We start from the raw sequence: 22,798 nt of genomic DNA on the forward strand, positions 1-22,798 counted from the left end.
ATGGGAGTGGAGGGAAAAAAGCTTTTTCCTAGTTTTTCTGGAAGGAATTTTAAAAGTAAATGAACTAGATTTTAATATCTCTTGGTTGGTATCGTTAAAAAACCTGAAAATATAAGTTCCCAAGCAAGTTTTTACCAGCTGATTTCATTAGGTGGCCCTCAGCCAGCGTTTCTCCCATATGATGTGAATGCAGCATAATCCATGCCTAGGTTCTGTGCCGTGAACAACCCTGGGAATTTGATTTTATATGATTTTCCAGACGGTTTCTAGATCCTCGTTAAAATATCTGCGTAACTCAGAGGCACAGCAGCCTGACGAGGCAGGTACAGTCATGCAGAAGACTCTGTGGCGGTGATAGAGAAAAAGAGACGGGGGACGTTGGGCTAATTTGCATGGCTTTCCGAGTAGCTGCTCTTGAAGCATGTGCGTACAAATCTCTGATGAGACAATTAAAAGCGGGAGAAACTATCACTGACGCCTAAGTCGACCTCCGCCACCAGGTCAGGTGGGAGCGGGGATCTGATACGAGACGAGGGGGCACGGAGGTTTGGTCCGGTTTGTGTCGCAGCAGCGGCGGCGGCGGCGGCGGCTAACCTGCGCTGGTAGCTGGTGCTTCTATTGGTGGAGGCGCTTCCTTCGCTGTTCTTCAGGTCGTCGTCCCAGCGTCGCCGGGTGTAGGAGCCGCTACGTATCAGAGAAGTCGAGTCCCTGGGGGAACCACAGGCTACAGTTTGTACCTCCACATTTCCCCCCCCCCTTTCGTAACTAAATCTGCCCTGGCAATTCAAACATGTGTTCAGGCTACGAAGAGCATGCACAGCGTTCAGGTTGTTGGTCTTGCAACACACAGCAGTGAGCAACGGGAGCCGCTCATGCATGTTTTGCACGGTGCCGCTCGGGCTCACCTGTTTTCCTTCTCGTCGATGTCTGAAGTGCTGGCCAGTCTCCTGGGGATGGTCGGGGCGACGTAGGCCAGCCGGGTTCCTTTGTCTTTTTCCTGCGGGAAACAGAACAACGCTGGTTGACAATCAGTCCTGTTTAAACTCTTTAGCTGCGGCCACATCAAAGCGCCTCCGGGCAAGAAGACACACTCGAACACATGTTCTGCAGCTGCGTTACATATAATAACTGGCAGGGCTGGGCACAGGATACAGGTTCATACTGAACATACTGTATTGTTTTTTTTTTAATATACAGACATAACAGTGTGTTTGATTACACGTTGTTCGGAACGTTGCATCACGAGACACTGTTTCAGACGGGACCGTTTTCAATGTGAGGTGTGGTGAAGATGGAAATGTCCAAAAAATGAAGCAGCAGAACAAGAAGACTTGACATGTCAGTTGTTTGGGTTTTTTTTAGGGTGACCAGACGACCCCGATTTCTGGGGACAGCCCCCGTTTTGGATGATCTGTCCCCCGGCTAAAGCTGTCCCTGAAAATATCCCCAATTTTAGCTTTTTATGAATGACAAAAAAACTGTTGCGCCCAGACTACAGTTATTACGGTAATCGGTACAGTCATAGCATTTTTCTTTTATGAATTAGCTGGTTCACAGTTTACATGTTTATGTCACAGTGGTCTGATTATTTCCACATCAACCTGAACAGAAAGACAGTTCCTCCGGACCTTTTCTTTGTCTTTGTTGTCCAGGGACGACGAGAGTCGAGGGCTCGACGCCGACCGCATCACCCCCGTGGTGTCCTTCTCCCTCTGCGCCTCCTTGGTGGCCGTGATCTCGGCCAGCGCCCCGTAGCTGCCCGTCTTCCTCAGACCCAGGCGCCACGACGCGGGAGACTCGTCCTTCCTCTCCTCCTCCACTTTAGCCGAGACCTTTCCAGAAGGCTGAGCGACCTGAGCGTGTTGGACAGGGACAACGGCTCCGTTAACGCCTTCGGTTAAACCGTCTTAAAAGTGGGAAGATGTTACGATTTTTATTTTTTTTTTAGTCATTCTGGTAAGTGAGGCAAAAGTCAATCAGGAGAAAAACAATCTGGATTAATCTGTAAAGGGGAAGCAACTTTTTTAGTTTTTAAGGACGGAAACCAGGATGAGACATTTCATGCCAACACCTGGAGATTCACCTGTGTCTGACTCGTATGGACTATTCTCTGAGACACTAAGTCTTTAATTCTCACAATAAAAAGCTCTGGCCACATATACAATTAAAAAAAAAACATTAGAAAACAACAAGCAACTAAACAAAACACACAGAAATGAGGGGAAAGCAGGATTAGGACGGTGCATTTGGGGATTAATGGGTGAAGGTCTGCTATAGGAAGGGTCTTTGGGGTTTTTCCCACCATGGCTGGTTGATAATTCAATTCAGAAAATTGTTAATGAGGTTCTGCTGCAATTTCTTCACAATAAAAGCATCTTGGTGGGTCACCAGAGGGAAGCTTTTATTGTGACGCAGCAGCAGCAGCAGCAGGACATGGATGACGTTCAGTAAACAGAGACAACATCTTAGTGGAAAAACCCTAAAAACCCATTTTTCCTGGGTCACGCCAGCGTGGTTACAGGGAGCGTTTAGTACGTCGTGAGTGCACAGGTGCATGTAGGATGAGAAAACACTCTGGTGCACACCAACTGCCTCACCATGGGTTTTTTGGGCACTAGAGAAATGCCAGTTTTGCGCAAACCTTGACGCCACAATGCAGGACAGCCCGGCTCCGCCACAGGCATGGGGGGAGTAACACAATCAAACTAAAGCCAACCAAGACAAGAAGCCCCCGAGATGAGAAAGATGCAGAGAGAGGAAGGAAGGAAGGAAGGAGGGAAGGAAGGAAGGAAGGAAGGGACGATGACAAGAGGTTGAGACAGAGAAAAAGCCAGAGTAAGACAGAAGCAGCAGTAAAAGAAACACTCTCAATGAGCACGGACAAGGTGTTTTAAAGCCTAGTCACACCACACGATGTTCACCGTCACATTTCTCCCGTCATTTGGACACATTGTTAATGTTTAGCTCGCTTATTATTAGACAGGAAGATATTGTGGTTTGTGAGCACTAGGCTTCAAAGACTTGTTGCGAGAAAGGAAGCAGGAAAAAAAAAAAAACAACATTCAGAAAGTCTTGGATAAATGGCCACTGATTAGAAATGCAATCAGCAGGTTATCTTCTAAAATATATTTTAAAAAAATAAGTCCTTTCATCCTATTTATGTGTAAAAAGAAAATAAAAATCTATTTTATTCAGGCACATATGGGGTCACACTAATAATATTTAACAGGTTCGTGTTTGGTCTTGTTTCGCCAGCAGAGGGCAGCAGACTCAAAAGTGGGAAATCGCACACAGGTAGTTTTATTCTGAGGAAGAAAAAAAACACAATAATCTAATAGTCAACTTTGAGTGATGGTCTGGATGATGAACTTTAAACTAATTAACGTGAACCCCAAACATCAGCTATGAAAATCGATTTGTGTCCAATAAGGAGAAAGTTTTCATTGATTTGTGTAACTTTCAAAAGGTTTTAGTGCAGAATATAAACATGCTGCAAATCATTATGTTTTTTTTTTTTGTTTTTTTTTTTATTTCCATGGCAGGTAGGACGGCGAGGCAGGCGTTCACCGGGTCGTACCTTTTTAACTGGAGAGGTTGGAGTCGTCACCTGGTTAGTAGTTGGGCCGGTCGTCGAGGACACGGAGATGCTGGTCGGGGCAGGAGTTGTGCTGTTGCTCACCGCCGCTGAGGGTTTGCTCTTTTCCGGAGGCGCTGAAAAGAGTCGTCGCTCACACTTTACACAGCTGTCTTTTGTCGTAATGTTGTGGCTGATCCGTGTGTAAAAATTTGCATCCGCCGAGCCTTAAAGACGCGATGCACACGGTACCTGCTTCGGTCTCCGACTCCGAATCCTCCTCCTCCTCCTCTTCGCTGGAGCAGCTCGACTCGTCCTTCTTCCCCTCCTCTTCTTCGTCCACCTTCTCTCGCTCGATGGTGTCGATGCGCGGCGCCGTCTTCTCGGGCTCCAGCAGCAGCGTCTCTTTGCTGCAACGCACGTTCGCCGCGTTAGCATGCATGAAACCGTTTCTACTGTTTATCCTTTTTTTCGATGAAAAAACCACTCACCTCTTGACGGGCTTCAGTGATTGGTTGTTATCCCCCGTGGTGGTTGTTTCAATGATGGGAGAATTCTTAACGCCCTTTTTGTCGCTCATTAGCTGAAATTAAGCAAAAAAAAAAAAAACACTGAGAATCACACAAACCTCAACAGTATTTTTTCTTTTTATCGTCTATACACTCACCAGATTCTGTTTCTTTTGTAGTTCTTCTAAGTAGCCAAGAACATCTTCATCTGCTACATCAAAAGCGGTTTGGCCCTGAAAGGGGGAAAGACGTAAAATAATAATAAATAACTGCGAAACACTTAGCGGCGCTGGCTTCCCGGCGGTCGGACTTACTCACCATCTTATTAATGAGGTCCATGTCGCACAGGTTCTCCACCAGTATCCGACACGCTTCCTCTTTGCCCCAGTGTGCGGCGGCGTGTAGAGGAGTCCAGCCGTCGTAGTCCTTAATATTTACATTATACCCTGCTTGGATTAAAAGCCTGGGGCAAAAAAAACACATAGAAATTAGTTAACTTATTCCTCAGCTTTGATCCTGTAAACTAATCTTTTTTAGAAGAAGTGCGTCAGCATCCTAACCCAGCCTCAGATTTATGACTAATATAAAAACTAAAGTGATCCTTTCACAGATTACAAAATCTAAATATTCCAGTGAATTAATCTCCCATTACGGGGGGGGGGGGGATAAATCAGATCCCCGTCTTGTGTACGGTAGTTGAGCGAGTTATCTTAGAGCTATCTATGGCAGCGGAGTGTTGCGTTCTGGCTGGGATCCCAGACCAGATGGACGAGCGGCTGCAGTTCCTGTCCTCGAGCGGCGTCACTGCATTAACGGCCCGCGGAGACGATGTCGGGACGACGCGAGAAGGCGAGAAGGCGAGAAGGCGCGGAGGCCCCCGGATCTGTCTGGCGTTAGCGAACGTCGCTTACTTTAAAACCTCGACGTATCCTTTGGCGGCGGCCACGTGGAGCGCCGTCCCGCCCGATTTGGCGTGCCGGACGTCCTGGATCTGGCCGCTGTTGAGCCACTGCCGGGCGTCCCTCAGCATGACCCGCTCCTCCTCTTTCCGCGCCGCCTCGATGTCCACCCCTGGGGAGACAAGAGACCAGGGACATGTTTTTTTAAAAGAAAAAAAGGGGGGAAAAGGGACAAGCTGCGAGCTGAAACGCTGAAGTCAGAGGACGAGGCACAGACGAGATATTTTGTGATTCAGAGTGAGGTATGTGGATGCGTTACATTCATCTGCGGCTATGGATTATTTACGCCGGCTAAGACGCTCAGTGCGTCTGAAGCTATACGCTGCAGAGAAAACAGGCATGTATTGTCTTGTTGACACCTGGTTGGAACAGAAGAAGGTCTGAAACGCACCAGCTGTGCTGAACTATGCAAACACCGATGCAATAAAGTGCTGCAGGGGCGGGAGCCGGAGCTTCAGCTCATCTTATAGGCGCTTTTTTGTCCCGACTCCCCGAGGACACATCAGCGCGTTTTTCTTAACACCTCAACAGAGCGTAGACGTCTTAACTTAACCCCCCTAACACCCTCCTGAACCGGTGAAAAGACACCTGTGTCTGCAGGTCTGCGCTCGGAGGAAACCTTCACCCAGAGGCTCGGCGTCGGATACCTGGATTCCCCGGATAATGAGACACCTGTTCATTTGATTACCGCTCCTTCAACGCACAAAAACACTGGTTCGAACTGGACGAGGAGGTAAAGTGGTAGATGTAGTTTAAAACGGGACGTTGAAATGTTCCACATGAGCAGGATCAGTGAACTGGGGTCTGAGAGAAAGTGAAACCAAACAGGAAGACAGTGAGTCAGAGTCTCTTGATGTTTGACTGGAAATCGCAAGTTTAATGTGAGACAAAGCAGCTGTAGGACAGTGACTGGACCATTGTCTCATCGTGACTGGTCAGCGAAGCCGGAGCAATGAAAATAGCTGGAGCATTACTGGATCTCCTAAAGTAATTGGATTCTGATTTACAAGGTCCTGATTCAATTCACTACTGACTCCTTTAGATGAGAGATACTTCAGCTTTTACTTAGGAAAGACTTTCACAAAATATACACCGATACTGAAGAGGTGGATCCTTAGATCAATGTGGGATCTGGTGAATTTGGAGGCCAGGTCAACACCTTGTGGTCTGGTCCATGTGGGTGGTACATGTCTGAGTAACGTCCACATGAATTAATGCAAAAGTTCCCCAGCAGAACAATGGATTGTCACAAGTGTGGATCAATCTCACTGCCTTATAGTCTCAGCAACATTTCTAACTGAAACATGCAGAAGGTATCACATATTTAAGCAAATGAAACAAGGATTTTATGAATGCACTCTTCAAACCGTGGTCTAATAGGTACTAAACATACAAAACAATGGAGCAAGAAGGTTAGAAAATAAGTCAAACTACATTTAAGATACTTGGATACTAGAGGACAACCACAGAAATACCATCATTTAAGCTTAAACTCAAAGCGAGAGGAAGGGAAGTAAAAACACAGCCATGTTGGAGCAGAAAAATTAATCTAAACTTCATTAGAGCGCAGAGCTAATGTGGGGAATGGGGGCTGGCCAGGTAGGGCAGCATCACATGTCCTCTTGGGAAGCAGCCTACACTGGGTCTATAAAAAGCAGGGAGCCTAATGGCCTCTAAGTAGGACTACAGAACAAGAGCCGAGTGGAAGAGTTGGCAGCGGTTCAAACGTTGACTTTTTTTTTTTTTTTTTACAAGAGAACAGCACATCTTCCACCTGAGTAGATAAAGAGAAATCCACAAGACCAAAAAAGGACTCCCCCCTTCGCCTCGCTAGCGCTGCACCCTACGGGGGGGCGTCTGGCAACGCCGAACGCAAGCGAGACGGAGACGAGCGGGTGACTTTTGCGAGTTTGTCCCCGTTTGGTTTATTAAGACGGGGCAGAAGCTTTTGTGCGAACAGCTGGTGGAGGAGACGGGGGGGGGGGAGTCGAGCGGGACGGTCGCTGCTCACGATCGGGGTCAAGGAGAGGATCTAGAGGTTTGTCGCCGCGAAGGGGAAACCGTTAGCCGCTCGCTAACAAGTTTAACCCCGTGACTGGTGTCTCTTTGAGAGGAGAAAATCACATTACAAACATACAGAGGCGTTACACAACAGCCCGTTGCATAATGCTGCCTGCTACCTCCAGCATAAAGAACGGTGGATTGTCTGCAGCAGCAGCCCTGAGGCCGGGATCACCGCAAAAACACACACACCGTGGAGGTTTTATCATGAAACCAGCTTCATGCGAGTCTGTGTAAATATATAAATACACAGCGTAGTAATGTAAGTAATGGGTCAGTGATGGACATTCGATGAGGAGGTGGCGAGGATTGAACCAGACGGTGCATCCATCAGGCGTTAGAACTGAAATTAGAACTGACAGGAGCCGTCGGCCGAGATGTTTTGAGGTTTGGGTGGGTGCAAATCTCACCGCCGTTACGTAATATGACCGAGAAGTAAAAGACGCAGACAGGAACGAGGGTGTGATTATCGCTGGATGCCTTCAAACACAAGGAGGCTGACAGATCCTTAGCGTTTTCAGTTTTAATCATTATCCTCGTTCATAATAAGCATCTGAAACAACATTGTTATCACTGACCACAAAAGGTGGAGGACGTACAGCCTCGCGCAGTGAAAAATGTGCCGATGAGAAGGCCGAGCCGGCCAAATGTTATTAGTGGGTACGACTTCAGGAGCGCCCCCTTCAGGCCCGGGGGGCCGGTCGACACGTCCGTGCGCGGCCTCTCGCCGTATTTGAGGGCCTTTCATCACGGCTGCCCCTCGCTTTTTTTTGAACGATCACATGGGAGCTCGCGGCGCAGCTGGATCTCTTCTCTTTATTATGTAAGTCTTCATCAAGCGAGCGAGTGAGTGAAAAACAGCAGGTGACTGAAAATGTTTTAAAACACAACCGTAGAAGCATGAAATGAAACGCGCAGACCAGCTACGTTACCTCCAGCGAGGTAACATTCCCCACCGTCAAATAAGAGCATCTCCAATTCTGCAAATCTTTCTTGCATGTGACATAATTTGCAGACTGTAGCGGCTTTGATATAAATCAGTGAAACCTCCGTAACGTTTCTCAGCAGTGAGTGGTGCAGGGTTTTTAACGATACTCCACCTTGTCGGTTGATCTCGTTCTGCAGGAGCTCCTCCATCGCCTCCTCTTCAGCGATGTCCAGAGGCGTCTCCCCCTCACTGTTCACGACGCCCACATTAGCACCCTGGCTAATGAGATACCTGCAGAAAAATAAAAAATAATATCCTTGAAAGATTGTTCAACAGTAAAGTCATTCTTCAGATGTGAACGTGCATCCAAAACCACCAGCAATAAAGGCTGACGTCACCAAAACACACAACAAAGACAACAAGCAGCCAGCTGGCACATAGCTCCTGCACCTCGGTGAGAAGATATAACCTTTTACACCAGAAGGTGGCAGAAGTCTGTATTGGCAATTTAAAAGTTGATTTTCTGGGATTGTGGGAAGAGTTTAAACCGACGTCTTCTCCTGATAAATGATCATGTTGTTGGGAATATTTGAATTAAGATAAAAAAAAGAAGAAGTCTCTCGACTTCACTGCTTGCTCTTGCTTTCTCTTCTCTTGCAGGTTCCCTAAGCCGCGCAGAAAATCAGAGAAACACGTCTCACCGACGATTAAACGAGCTGAATCAGCAGAACCGGGACGCGCCGCTAAATTTAGACGCTCGGCGACGGCCCGACACCACAAATCAGCTTCCTGTCCGGTTAATTTCCCCGAACGGCGTCTTTGAACCGTTCGAACCGGGTGGAAGGTTAAGAAGGTAAAAAGCAAACTTCAATGAACAGACGAGGAAGCGGGTGAAGGACAGGAGATGTGTTGCTTTTGGTTCAGCGCCAGCAGCCAGCATGGATTGTCACTACTACAACACAGTCTGCATTTCCTGTTTTGCCGGTCACATCGCCCCAGTTGCACACGCATGAAAATGACATTCCACTTTGAAAATTGCTGCCGTGTCATAGTTACAAACGTCTCCTCGGTGAGAAACTCTTTATTAGGTGAGACTGCGCATATTTCTCCATTTAACCGATAAGAAAAAGGAGTTTTAGTGTAGTTTTTACTGCCTCTATGCCAAAGGTTAACATGCTTGTTCAAATAACTAAGACGCATTTGTGCCGGAAACTCGAGGGGAAACCACGGAGGGTCGTCCCGAGGCTGTGCAAATACAGTGAACGCAGCACACCTAAGAAATAAAGAAAAGTGGAGACGTGGTGAGGAGTGGCACAAACCCAGACAGGCGTGTACATGGGTATGAGCTACTGTTGAAGATTCCTGAGTTAACCACTGGCCGCTTCACCGCTCGCGTTTATTTGCTGCCGAGCTGTGACTGAGATGCGTTTACTGTCCCCGAGAGCAGCGAGTGCTTCGTGACATGTATTGATATTTATGGCGGCTTTTGAATAAAGATTGACAACTGTTCATTTTTGAGGATGCGCTTTCTCACCATTTGTGTGGACTTTTGTAAACGGTTTAGCCTCGACTGGAGCCAAGGGGAGGGAGCTCAGAGGACAGCTGCTGCTTTGTGTTGAAAGTACATATGTATGTATTTTTGCACAGGCGCATCAACAGGCAGCCCTGTGCTGCTGGAGATGCTGAGGACCCGTACAGCCCATACATTCCCCCTCCCCTAGAAGCAGCTGGAAGCTGCAAAAATGCTCGTACTCATGGGCATGTCAAGCACGTACTTCTTTTGTTTTCTTGTGTTTTTTCAGTTTTTTTATTGTTTATTTACAGTATTTAGTTGTTGTTGTTGTTTAGGAGTTTGCTAGCTGATGTGTTTTCTCTCTCTGGCAAGTTAATAGTGCAGGTTGTCAATCAACCACTGTCCACAGTTTAGATTGGAGCTGTTGTGTTGTTGTTGTTAAGCTTTCGGTAGGAATATGTGTTGATGTTAAAGCTGTTAAAGGTGTAAGACGAACATACTTGGCTACATACTTGGATAATAAGCAGCATTGGCTCTAAACCTCAGCTCAGAAAAATCAGCAGCACCTAACGGCCAACGCTGATGCAAAAAAAAATCCATATCGGTCGATCTCTAGTTGAAAGTTGAGGTGATCTGGACGAGGACGCCTCCTCAGAGTGACTCTCCCTCGGACGTTTACCTTTCATGGCTAACGTGGAGCTAACCTCCAGGTTTGACCCAGAACTTGCTGCTGTAAGGAACAACATATCTTGATTCTGGGGACACCTAATAAGGAATGTGTCGCTGGGGAGATGAATGCCTGGCTTAGCTTGTTGCCACAGCAACCCGACGTCAGATAAGTGGACGCGGAAAGATGGATGGATGGACCCATCGTCCAAATTGCATGAAAGAAACCTCTATAAATACTACTACACCAACTAAAATAAACATTTTTTACGCTGCATTCCCAGCTACTTAAATGATTTAACTCTTCATATACCAGCCCCCCCGCCAGCATCGACTCAAGGCATCTCTACTTCAGCTGCTTCCAATTAAAGCTGTGGTGGGACTCGGGCCCTTGTCATTAGAACAACACACCACTTGAAACACTCTCAGCGCTTGTGACTTCCCCTCCTAAACGGCAACCGACTGACTAGTTACGTTATGTCCCCGTCCTGATTGGACTTTCTATTCTGCCTGGTTTCTGATTTGATGACTTTTGTGGTGCGGACTCCCACTGTGGGCTTCTTAACCCAACCCGACGATTACATGGCTGCGGTGACACCGGGGGGGGTTGCTATCAGACAGAGCCCTGCTTTTCAGTTCCCGCTATTGTGAGCGAGGACGCCGGGATTAAAGTGGGCCCGCTGAGAGCTCGCCCGCCCACATCGGGGGTGCTGAGTTTTTCCTCTGATGTCTGCATTAGTCGCCCACATCAGGAGCAGCCACTTGACCTTCTGATTCTCAACGTGTCCACAACAACAACAAAAAAAAATTATAATAATAATAATAATAACGTAACACGAGCTCCGTGCACGCGCTCCGTTCATCGTCTCTGAGCTCAGAGTTTCATATTAAGTGCGTGGACATTTTAACAACACAGGTTAAAAAGCATAAAATGACACAGCTGCATCCATACAAATAGTGCAGCAGCTGCCGGCTTTGGGGAAAAGAAACATCAACACAAAACCTTAGCCAGGTTCCTGTAACGCAACACAAAAGTAAAACAGGTCACAGCACACTCCCAATATCCTGAACAATGAGCACAACTAAGCTCCTTCAGGCCCCTTTAGCCTGTTTAAATATCCTCTGATAACATCTTTGTGTTGTGTTCAAGGACCTATGAGCAGTCTTCTCACTGGAGGAAGAAACTAGGGGCACAAAATACTAAAAGAGCAACGATTCCAGACAGCGTGTGCGACCCTGATTTGTCCATATTTGATTACATCACTGTCACAGTGAGTGTGTGAGAGATCAGATGAGCTGCTGCTCTCGTCTGAATGTAGAAACACCTGCGTTGCATCGACAGTGATGCGTTAACGGTCCCGGCTACACGGTTTACACAGGCAATTCTTCTCCGGCCTGATCAGAGATTACAATTTAACATTTTAACATGGACGATAAATGAGATCTGATAAGACTGATGCATTTAAATGCTTTAAAACAGTAATCAGATTAGAAAGTTTTGACGAGCGCGAAGTGGCTCTGTTCTTTAAACTCCATTCATTCATTAGAAGAAGAAGAACCACGTTCAATTCCACTTTTTGTTCACTTTATCAAACTCTGGTTTGAACAGTTGGTTGTTTTGCTACCTCCATGTTTTTATCTCATCCGGGACACTCGTCATGTTATGTCATGTTTGCACAGACAGAACGGATTTATTCCAACATTAAGAACTAATGGTTTTCCTACTGAAAGGGCTCCTCTGAATCTGGGTAAATCTTCTTCCCAGTCGTAGCAACCTGATCTGACTGAGGTGGTTACATGATTGGTTTTTATTCTAATTAGTGTGCATGTAAGAGGAGCAATTTTAGAATTAAATTTAATTTTACAAATGGCTTTACAATTACACCCTCTGTCCTATGAGTCAATTCAAATAGAGTTACTAAAATAAAATTTGAAACCAGTGAAGACTGTTGCTTTCTGGTGTGTTCACATAATAATTATTATATAGATCCCTGCTGTGCTGTGCTAAAACGTGATTGGAGTACAGCGCTGGGCCGTACTGATTTGCAACATGGCTCGCAGCGATACGGGGACAGAGGTCACTAATGAGAGGCCCGGAGAGGTGACGGAGAGCAGCGCGGCCTCGGCTGAAACACAGCCGTGTCACTTTGTACTCGACGGTCCAGTTTACGAGCTGCACCTTTACACGAGAACCTTAACCGAGCCCACCGGGTCACACCGAGTCACGAGTGCGGCATTTACGAAAATATGTTTTCAAAAGAGCTGCTGCAGACACAAAACAGGATGTAGGGATGAGTTTGCAGAAATCAAACCTGATGCAAAAGATTACTACTGCTTTTTTTTTTTTTAAAAAACTTACTCTGCTATGTCTAGGTAACCGCAGGAAGCTGCAGCGTGGAGGGGGATCCAGCCCTCGTTGTCGGGCTGGTTGATGCTGGCCCCGTGCTCCACCAGGAAGGTCACCATGTCGACGTTGTCGTCGATGCACGCCTGGAAGAGGGAAGAGAAAGCAGATGGAATGAGGCGACCGGTGCAGACATGCGTCGAGCACGTTAAGAGGGCGGCCTACGCTATAAACATCTCGCATGGAAAGTGCATTAGAGACTGCCACGTGGGTCCAGGATTGCTGGAGAGTTCTGGCAGCCGGCGTGTTCCTAAAAATGCCTCCACATAGCGACACTGCTTGAAATACCACATAGTGCAGCAGTGCTGATGGAGGCGTTGTGCTGCTGTGCGCATACGCTGCCGCTTCAGGCGGCAAAAGTGAAAAACTTAGCCACTTAGGAAATGTGTCAGTCTCTTGTGCGGCCGCCGTAAATAATGGAAGTCTGTGACGTCGTCGTCCAAACGAATCGCAACGAGTCACGGGACACAATGCGAAAAAGTTTAGGGACGCTGCCGCTCCCCGACGACGGCAGGTGTCGAGACTGTCGGCTCGGCGTGTCACAGCCTCAGCAGCCAAGTAATTGTGAGCGGGAGGAACTTGAACAACCTGAGGAGCAGTCCAGATCACGCAAAACACTACGAGGAACTGTGGGCTGGGTGGAAATACCGATCCACAAAATTATAGATTCGCAACGTACAATCAAAAGACAAACACATTGTCGTGTTGGATTGTGACCGACGCGTCCTCGAACGTCGCCGATCCACATCAGGAGCCGATACCGGGGGCTTTCTTTCTCGATACTTTAACCGTATACGACTGCGGAAAAGCGAAAGAAAACATCACAACCCCGTACAAATTAAGAGCGGCTGCAGCGTGGGAGGGATCTAATTTAAGATCTGACTCATGAAGTGGGCGACGTCGCGTGTTAACCTACATTATGGAGCTAAATCTGAACCGGAGTGGGCAACGCTTTGGGTTTCTGTTATACAATTAATCAACGGCTGTTTCTTTCTACAATGAAATGCATCACAGCGAAACGCCGCCTGCAATAGACGTCGAGCGAGGCTGCTAATTGCTACGCCGCTGCCGATTTAGAGGCAAAAGGTTATCGTTTATTTTGACCCGAGCTACATGTCTGGATTCGTGATTTGCATATTAATCACCGAAACGTGCATTTAATTCATACAACGTCAGGGCAAACAACAGATTTAATTAACAGCAGGGCTGACGGGGGGCAAGTTGTCACCACATAAAAGAAAAAACAAAAGAGGGAGAGCGAATAGAAGCAGCCGAGGAGAGCTTGCAGAGCTCGTTTCATTCAGTGTACACAAAAGGGCCCCGGGGTTAAGACGCTGCCTCACATCAAAGACGCGCAGCGATGCTACCTGCAAAGCTTGCGGCCGTAAATCAAGTCCTCTCGTGGAAAGATAAAGCAAACTTTTTTTTTTTTTTTTTTTTTTTTTTTGTTACGTACGTGAAGACATCCATGCCGACAGTTCAACAATAAATACCGGGTGACAGTTACTGTAGTAAATAATGAGGATAAACATTTGAAATCCAAAATAATTTGCCACTTAGCAATATTAAAAACAAACTGTGTCCCTAACCTCTCCAACCCATAACTGAGCACCGCGTCTGGACTGTGTCTCCGTGTCTCTCCGTCTGTCTGTCTTCTTCTCTCTCTCACTCTCTCGCTCTCTATCCTGGGGTTGCTATGACAACGAAAGCGTCGGCGAGGGGAAACAGATACACATGAGCACGCGGCGGCTTCACGTTCAGCGCACGCGACTATCTGGCTGGAATCCTTGTCCAAATTTGGGCCGTTTGCAGCGGCGGAGTTCGGAGGGTGCCGTTTGCAGAGGCCTCGCTCGGCTTATCTGATGAACCGCGATGTCGTCGTCTGGATGCGTGCAGGAATGACATCTGACTGCGCCGCAGGGCGCTACCGCCGGTATTAAAACATCATCCAGTGCCGTCATCGCGTTGGAAATTAATGCCCCCCCGCGTCCCCATCGCAACCCGACAAGTCCTATAATACACGCTCCGAATGAGGAGGGCTCTCATTTGTCTTCGTTCGCCGTGGACATTTTTGCTGCGCGAATCCTCCGGAGATTCATTATAACGCAATCTGCTGCCTTGTGGGGATCTGAAGTAAAGACAAGTGGCCCTTACAAGACAGCTGAGCGACTGTCAAATTGCCAGCGCAGGACATAAGTGGAAGTGAGCCGTGTTCATTTTTTTCCACAGACGCCGACAGAAACCATTACGGTGTCACTTCTTTTTTTAAAATCAGGCTTATTTTCAATTTCTATAACAAGCAAATGACCAACTTCGAGTTTAGTTTTTTTTTAAGCTCCTGCATACAGATTACGACCTCGTCATTTCCTCGGCTGTTTCAGAATGTATTCGCGTATTGGCTGTAAGATCAGCTGTGGTCTTATCGCCGCGTTTCAAGTTTTATCTTAAACAGATGACGTGAGCTGGTGTGAGGCATAAGCGACGGAGGCTTTAACCGGTCTCACACGCTGGCTCGTCTGGGTGTCAAGATCGTTTCACAAACTGCAAAAACTGTCCTCCGCGTCCTTATCTAAGTCCTCCCCTGAGCCGGTCCCCACGGTTATTATCTTCTCCTCCTCGCCTAAGAATGGAAACAAGCCCCTTAAGGTGGACACAGGTGATGCCTGTGACCTCCCTCTCCGGTGCGTCACCGGCCTTTTCCTCTTCCGACTCCTCCCAGCAGCAGCTATTGGAGCCAAACAAAGGTAATCCCTTAATGGCGGTAATTGTTCGTGGTCCACAGGTGCCTGAGCTGTGCATCTAGAGTACGATTTTGTTGTAGCCCAAGGGACAGGTAAGAGAAGACTCAAGACAAAGAGGCACGGCATCACCAGAGTTAATTGTAGAGCATCATATTCTCTTTAGTGTAACCAACAAGAATCAACAGTGGAGCCTCCGTGGTACAAGTAGATCTACACGTTATTTCATAACTGACAGGAGGCAGAATGAATGAGTTATATTAAGAAACGTGGTGGGTTCAATCCTGCCTCACACATCACAATCAGCACCCGAGTGTCACACATATGACCCGTGCTGCGCTGCGCTCGCAGGATAGACATTCAGACATGCAGTGACTCACTCCCAAACAGACACGTCGCCGTGTAAACCTGTTTGGCCAGTGTTTGGCCTCGCGGGGAAGAGAAGAGAGGAGGCCTCGTCAAGCGCAAAGACAATAAGATGGCAAACACAAGAGGACGACTGAACCCAACTTAAGGTTAAAAGCGCGATTATTTACGTACGATTTTTTGCACCAAACTGCGCGTGAAGCACGCACAGCGCGTCACATTTCACCTGACGTATGTTGTCAAGTTCGGCCAAACGAGACGACGGGAGGAGCCCGCGCTAAATAAATGGCCGTCGACAATAGAAAAAACAGACGCTTCAGGGGAAGTTGATGTAACAGCAGAAGTGAAATCAAGTCCTAAACCAATCAATGGACACACAGGATGCTCTGCTTGATTGGTCGATGGGGTTTAATGTACATTGCGTGCCTGGCTTCTGAAAAAAAACAGCAGCGTTAATCCATTAGGCTTGGTGGGGTGTGGATGGGAAGTGAGTAATCTCTAATCAGAAATTAATCACAAAAACAAAAAAAAAACGATGGATGGGAACGGCAGGTAAAAGCTGTAGTATATAAACAAAGTGAAGTTTAAAGCTGCAACGGGACACTTTAAAAATGAAGCATTGTATTAATCTGCAACACTTTATATGCAACAAACACGTCCTCAGGTCCGTTTACTAGATAAACATGTGTTGATTAAGGATATATATGCCAATACCTGAAGGACACAAGGACAGCTGAAATATGCAAGACTGTATGGATGCATCTCAAACTATCAATTTAACCATGGGATTAAGTTAAAAATAAATAAATAAATGAATGAAAACATTCCTCCGCCAGCAGGGACAAATATGGAGAAGATCAAGATGGAGACGGGAATACAGTGTCCATCACACGCAGCAGTGTAATCCTGGAATAATACGCGGGGATAGAAGCCCCGCAAACCAAGAAAAGCACCGTGACGACGTGCACCTAAAGACAGAAGGCTGGTCTGTTGCCACGACGACAAAGCCAAAAAAGAGAGCATGGGTTCGGAGCCTCGTCGGGCTTTTTGTAAGAAACGTGGATAAAGTTGATTTTAAAGCTCACGGGCACGAGTTTAAACTGTTAATGGGGCAATTTTCGTGACATTTTATTATGGTCATTAATTTATAATGCCAACAAGACACTAGATGACTACGGTGTTAATTCCTTTATTTCTGCAGAGGGAAAAGCTAACGTGGCATCAGACATCCATCCGTCCATCCAAGCAACCAGAAAGCCTCTCCCTACGTTGTTTAAAGTTTCTATTACACCATTACAGACCAGAAAAAGACCATGCGACGAAATGAAAAAACACAGTCGTCCTGCTCCAGTAAAAAGCTTAAAGCTACTGTACGCGCGTGCGTCTGCTATCTAACGGGACATCGCGCAAAGAGCTCCAAGCTTAATTTAGGCGCCACTCAACATCAAGGAGACACTTCAAGACCCCTCCCCTCCTTGACTTCCTTCTTCAGTAGCACCCTCAGATCGACCGACTCAAGCACCCCTGCAGGAAAAAAAAAAAAAGCTGCCGTCGTGCCTCCTGGACTATTTACGGGCCCCGGGGTTGGCAGGGAACCCGGTGGCACACAGGCTGCCAGCCCATTGTTGCAGAGCAGCTGTGCTATAGTCGGTGACAGCGCACACCCCAGGGTGACACCCATGGCCGACGGCGGCGTGCCTCCGGGTTCTCCGGGTTTGCGGAGGATCACCATGTCATAAATGTAAAAAATATTACACGTGAATCTTTTGGTTCTGGTTTGAAGCTATGCACCAACGAGTGAAAATGCCCATTACAGAAAAAAATTCTTCTTCTCCTGAAGCTGAAACAGCTGATCAGTCATGAGACAAACATTCCCTACATGTGAATAGGTGTCCCCTTTCCCATTAAGTGCGTTTGCTCTTCTTTTTTGATGTAACAACACCCATGTGAATGTAATTGTGCTGCCGCGAAAGCCCTTTTCTAACAGCTCAAAAGGTGCATAAAACATGTTTGTCGAAAGCTTCAAGTATTGTGCAAAGACAAAGAGCGACGTCGGGAACAGGACATGCACACGAACTGCTCCACAAAGAGGTTATTTAGCCTTCGTCCACACGCACAAAAAAAAAAAAAAAAATACATGTTGTGTCTCTTTTCCCAAAGTGGTATCTACACTAGTACATAGCTTAGATTTTTAGCTCTTATTTGTCAATGGAAGTGGATGTTTCTCAAGCCAACAGAGACGAATCTTTTCAGGAACAATGTCCAGATAGCGGGCGGAGAATCCGCAGACTTCCCACTCAGTGTCTCTCCGCTTAAAAAAGAAATGTCTGTACATTATATCACGCTCCCTGAATGCAGCTATACAAAAAGTAAAGGGCTACAGCACTGCTGGGAGGGGAGGGGGGGGGTGAATAACCCCTCAAAACCACACAAGGAGTGAATCACTCTCACTACAGTTGTGATCTGGATTTTGTCCACAGATCAACGCACCTACATAACCGCAAGACACTATTACAATTCAATGCAAGAAGAAAAAAAAAAGACTCGGACACACAAACCCATTTTCAAACGTTTGCACTTATGCAGCTGCTTTCACTAAGGCCTCTTCAGTTTTGTTTTTGGATGATGATGATGATGATGATGATGTGGGAGGAGGGAATCTGCTGTAATTTCTGTGGTGAGATGGATGACAGGGAAGCCAGAACATGATCTAGGTATTCTGGGGTTTAGGTTTCTCAAACATTGCATGCACAAAAAAATCAAGAAGGACTTTCTCAGAAAAAAAGATTCTGTTTTCCACCTCTACAAAGCAACAGCACGGAGCTCAGACCTGAGCTCCGATTTTCGTTTCTCGCCTCCCTCCCCCTCTAGTAGTACAACTTCTCTCTGCATCTACCTAGCCAGTGAGCGGCGAGGCCCCGGACTAGCATACCAGTGGAGAAATTCCCAGATAAGTAATACTCCTAGCCTTCGGGCTTCAGACATCAGCGCTCTGGCCACTCCTCGCGGACCACGTCATTTGCTCAGAGGCGCACAGCCACTTCCACAAAAGGAATTCCTTCTTACCGCCTGCATGTAAGTATGAGTGCCCTATGTGTCTGCATTTGCATGTGTGTGTGTGTGTGTGTGTGGGTGTGTGTGTGTGTGTGTCAGTGTTGGACAGGTCGACCGAGGCAGCTGGACGCAAAAAAGAAAAACTACAAAACACGAGACAGGACATAAAGAAAGGGATTTCACAGAGATTGATATAAATATATATGTGTTTGTGAGAAGGAATAAAGTGGTGTGTGTGTGTCTGTAAGCGCGCGCGTGTCTGTGTGTGTGTGTATGTGTGTATTTACGTCTGAAAACAAAAGAGCTCACAGCTCATACGCTATTGGCAGGGTTCAGGAGGCCACAGGGTACGAGGGGGAGGGCTGAAAAAAAACGCTGCAGGGCGACCAGCTGGGTCCCTCCGCTAGATGAGCTCTGTTGGGAGCTGTAACCAGACTACAAACACACACATGCATATATACACACACACACACACACACAGCCTTTGCCTTCAGTGCTCTAGTTGTTGCCGCTGCTGCTGCTGCTGTTGCTGCTGCTACCGAGGACGACCATATATGGCCCTGGGATTCCCATGGAAAAAGAAGACCAGGATTGTGGAAGAGGAGGAAAAAAAAAAAAAAATGCCGGCAAAATTGCAACTGTACGTTTCGCTTGGGCTTTCTCTGGGCGGCCGAAAAAAAAAAAAAAAAAAAAACAATAAGCGCACTTGAGAGCCAAGTTTGTTTCCATGTGAGGGTTGCAAAGGCAAGAGAGGGCACAGGGGAGGGGAGGGGGAGGAGGGAGGAGAGGAGGGAGGTCAGATAGTCATGGAGAGATGCAACCTCTGTTGATATTTCCATATAATAGGAGCCTTATGTGGAGGCTTCTATGCAGCCGGGCAGCAGATAGCTCAGTCAGCAGTCACTCACAGTCAGGCGTCTAAAGAGGCATTGAGCTTCAGTACGACCCCCCCCCCCCCCACCTCCTCTACACTCTTCCCCCAACATGCTAGCACTATGTCACCCCCTCATACCAACAAGCCCCTAACCAAAGAGGTCAAATGATAGCACGATAGCTTGGTGCCGTCTGGGCGTTTTTTATCAACTTATACCTACTGCTAGAAAACAAAATACAGATCTCCACACAAATTAATATAAACACTCACATTTACATAGCAATAATATGCACATAATACAAGGAAAATGTGTCAATATGCAAAACGCACCAAAAGAAAAATGACAAAACCGTGGCTCCGCAGCAAAACTCCACCAACGGCACGTACGCGACCAGTCAAAAGTTTCGGACGCACACTTTCTCATTGAATACACACATGCGTGTGCATGCGTCTGCGCCGAGGCCGGTGTCAGTGATAAAAGCAGAGGGAGTGGAAGGAGCAGGCTCACTAGCGGAGCCTCAAAGAGGAAATGAGAAAAATAAACAGTCACTTCCTGTTCCTCTCTCTCTCTGTGGCCTGAAATCTCCCAACACCCAGATCCCCCCCCTCCTACCGTCACCAACCCCAGAAAGGACAGACAGACGAGCATATAATAATACCACCACCACCACCACCCACCCGCCCTCCTCCTCCGCCTCCATTCCTACCCTTAAACGTCTGGGCTGGAAAGGCAGCACACACATAGCGAAAAGGGCAAACGCTTTCACTGTCCCTAAAAGAAACCAACGGTGCGTGGATGCAAAATGTAATTGATAGTTAGACACATAAATCTTGAATGAGATGTCCAACATTATCACTTGACTGGGACTAATTAATCCAGGCCTCAACTAATTCACGGAATTATATTATTAAAAGATACATAACATCTATAAAACACTATAAAAATGACCTTTAATGTATTTGTATTTTGTTGCACAGCAGCCCGAGTGCTTTTGGCTCATTAATTATTAATTATTCATTTAAAAAGTCTATTAACATCTCAGCTTGATGGGGCTCAGTGACCCGACATTTCCGCTCTATAAAACATGGAAATAAAACAGCACTGACATTTTGTTTTGTTTTTTTATGACTTTTGTAATTTTGCAGAACGTGCACTAGATGCAGTTTGCGCTAACCTCTAAATGTTATCAGTCTTGTGCAACATCATGTCAAACATGTTGATAATATCAAGCATAACACCAGAGAGAAACGCTGACAAACGATTAAGGCCCTCCTCTTTCCATTTGCCAACTAATGTGCAGCATTTTGTATTTCAATAATAGGAAAGTGCTAATACAACATCACAGCAACATCAGCTCCGAGCGCACAAACACACACTAACAGAGGCCGCACTTATGTAAGTCCATTTGAATCACGAGCCAAAGTACTTAGACTGTTAAGGTCCAGGCACATTTACTGACTCTGCCATTCGTCTGCAGTAAGAGTATCATCCACATGCGCTTACTCACAACAACGCTAATGGGGCAGCATCGTAGCAAACCACAGCGGCGGATCAGCACTAACAAAAATCAATGCCAATCAAGCACGCAGGGGGGGGGACTCTCACAATTTATTTGCACAAATTCTAGCCGCTTTTGATTTTGCACCATTTAGTCGTGTGCAGGTTATGAAAAGTTAATGGCGAGCGGCGAGTTTGCCGACAAAAACCGTCAGTGTCTAATTCTCTGAATCCCCTTTAACAGCCGCACAAAGCCAGGTATTGTGTTAAACTATTTTTTTTTTACTTCTCCTCATTTTGTCAGCGGCAGGAGATGCAGCCATTTTGAGGATAAACGGAAAGAATGCAACCTCACCCTTCCACAGACAACAAATGGACATGCACTGTCTGCCCTTAATTGTGCTCGCTCGTTCTGTAAGACAATGAGGAATTCACGGTCTCTTGGTCCAGGTGTTTTCACTTCAAAAACAGCTCATAAAAAAAAAAACTACTCAGCGTGGGGCATGTGACTGTAGCCGAGCAAACAACAAGCGGGATGTGCTTCGAGAAGACCTGGCTTAAGTAGAAGACAGGCACTCTGTGCCACAGGGTGGGAAAAAAAAAAAAACAAAACAAGCTGATGTCATCTCACAAACATTTCACAGCGGCTCTATACTATGAGCAGCTTCAAAAGAAGAATGGAGCGAGACCAAAAAAAAAAAAAAAAGAAAGTGGTGGATATTATCTGTTTAAGCACCGGACCAGATCCTTTAACCACTACAGGTCACACACAAACATCTCAGGTAATTGGAACCTTTATTTATCATCAACAACCTGTTCCCGCGACGCAGCGAGAGCTAATGTGCGTAACCTACAGCTCGACTCACCAAAACAGAGGATATGAAAACATCCTGCGCAACGTGATTACGACACAATTAAGAGTGAGGTCGGGTCCGCGTCCTGCCGTCTAGTCAGCGCCGCTCTCGTCGCGAGTCGGCTGAGGAATTCTCGTTATGACCCCGGGTGAACCAGTTGAAACCTGCAGCGATTCTCTTCGCAAATACTTCACAGAAACCCCTTCCTTCCTGATACCGTGGCACCACTTCACTGCCTCTAAGACGGGCGGGATGCACGGGGAATAAATCCCGACCGGAATCAACTGTATGTTTTTAGATTTAGGTAGACTCTATAGTGCGAAATGCCACAGTTTCACGTAAACACAAAGGAGATCGCTTGATGCTTTCCAGCTTTAAAAAAAGTCAGACATGTTAACTCGACAGGGCAACGGCATTGACGTGTCACAGTCAGCAAGTTGCAAAGCGGTTGGCGCGCAAACACTGCGAGGACTTCCTGCTGCTGATTATGGGGTTGGTGGAGGCGCTGAATGGAACAGCGAGCAAGGCCAGCTTGACAAGGACAGACCTGCCAATTATACACAGGTAAAATACACATGTCGCTGGGCCTCCGATTCTAAAATTAACAGGTTACAATGGCGCTACAGTGATTCACCGGGGACGGGAATCGAGCGTTTCATGACCTTCGGTTATATATGAGAAGTGGTTACCACATATTTGTGCTTCTGATGAACTGATGACACTCAGCGGTGCCTGATGTGTAAACATCAACACTGAGCATTTGCAATGTTGCTCCTATCATCTGCATCAGGTTACGGTTT

At 46.7% G+C, this 22,798-nt stretch overlaps 1 protein-coding gene across 12 annotated transcripts in view; it reads right to left on the reverse strand.

Moving 5' to 3' along the window:
- The window catches only part of ppp1r12a (protein phosphatase 1, regulatory subunit 12A), a 44,805-nt gene that overhangs the window by 16,642 nt on the left and 5,365 nt on the right, over positions 1-22,798 (reverse strand). For 5 of the 12 annotated variants that reach the window (XM_047575141.1, XM_047575144.1, XM_047575142.1 and 2 more), the window contains exons 2-13: positions 12,570-12,700; positions 8,204-8,322; positions 4,995-5,154; positions 4,402-4,546; positions 4,242-4,316; positions 4,066-4,157; positions 3,827-3,984; positions 3,578-3,711; positions 2,598-2,705; positions 1,629-1,853; positions 906-997; positions 595-708 (exon numbers count right to left, since the gene is read on the reverse strand). In XM_047575141.1, coding sequence (XP_047431097.1) covers positions 595-708; positions 906-997; positions 1,629-1,853; positions 2,598-2,705; positions 3,578-3,711; positions 3,827-3,984; positions 4,066-4,157; positions 4,242-4,316; positions 4,402-4,546; positions 4,995-5,154; positions 8,204-8,322; positions 12,570-12,700 — 1,553 coding nt within the window. The remainder of the gene's footprint in view (positions 1-594; positions 709-905; positions 998-1,628; positions 1,854-2,597; positions 2,706-3,577; positions 3,712-3,826; positions 3,985-4,065; positions 4,158-4,241; positions 4,317-4,401; positions 4,547-4,994; positions 5,155-8,203; positions 8,323-12,569; positions 12,701-22,798) is intronic. The other 7 variants (XM_047575146.1, XM_047575151.1, XM_047575148.1 and 4 more) reach the window with 3 other exon arrangements.

The sequence above is a fragment of the Mugil cephalus genome, chromosome 22, assembly GCF_022458985.1.
Source record: "Mugil cephalus isolate CIBA_MC_2020 chromosome 22, CIBA_Mcephalus_1.1, whole genome shotgun sequence".
Lineage (NCBI taxonomy): Eukaryota > Metazoa > Chordata > Actinopteri > Mugiliformes > Mugilidae > Mugil > Mugil cephalus.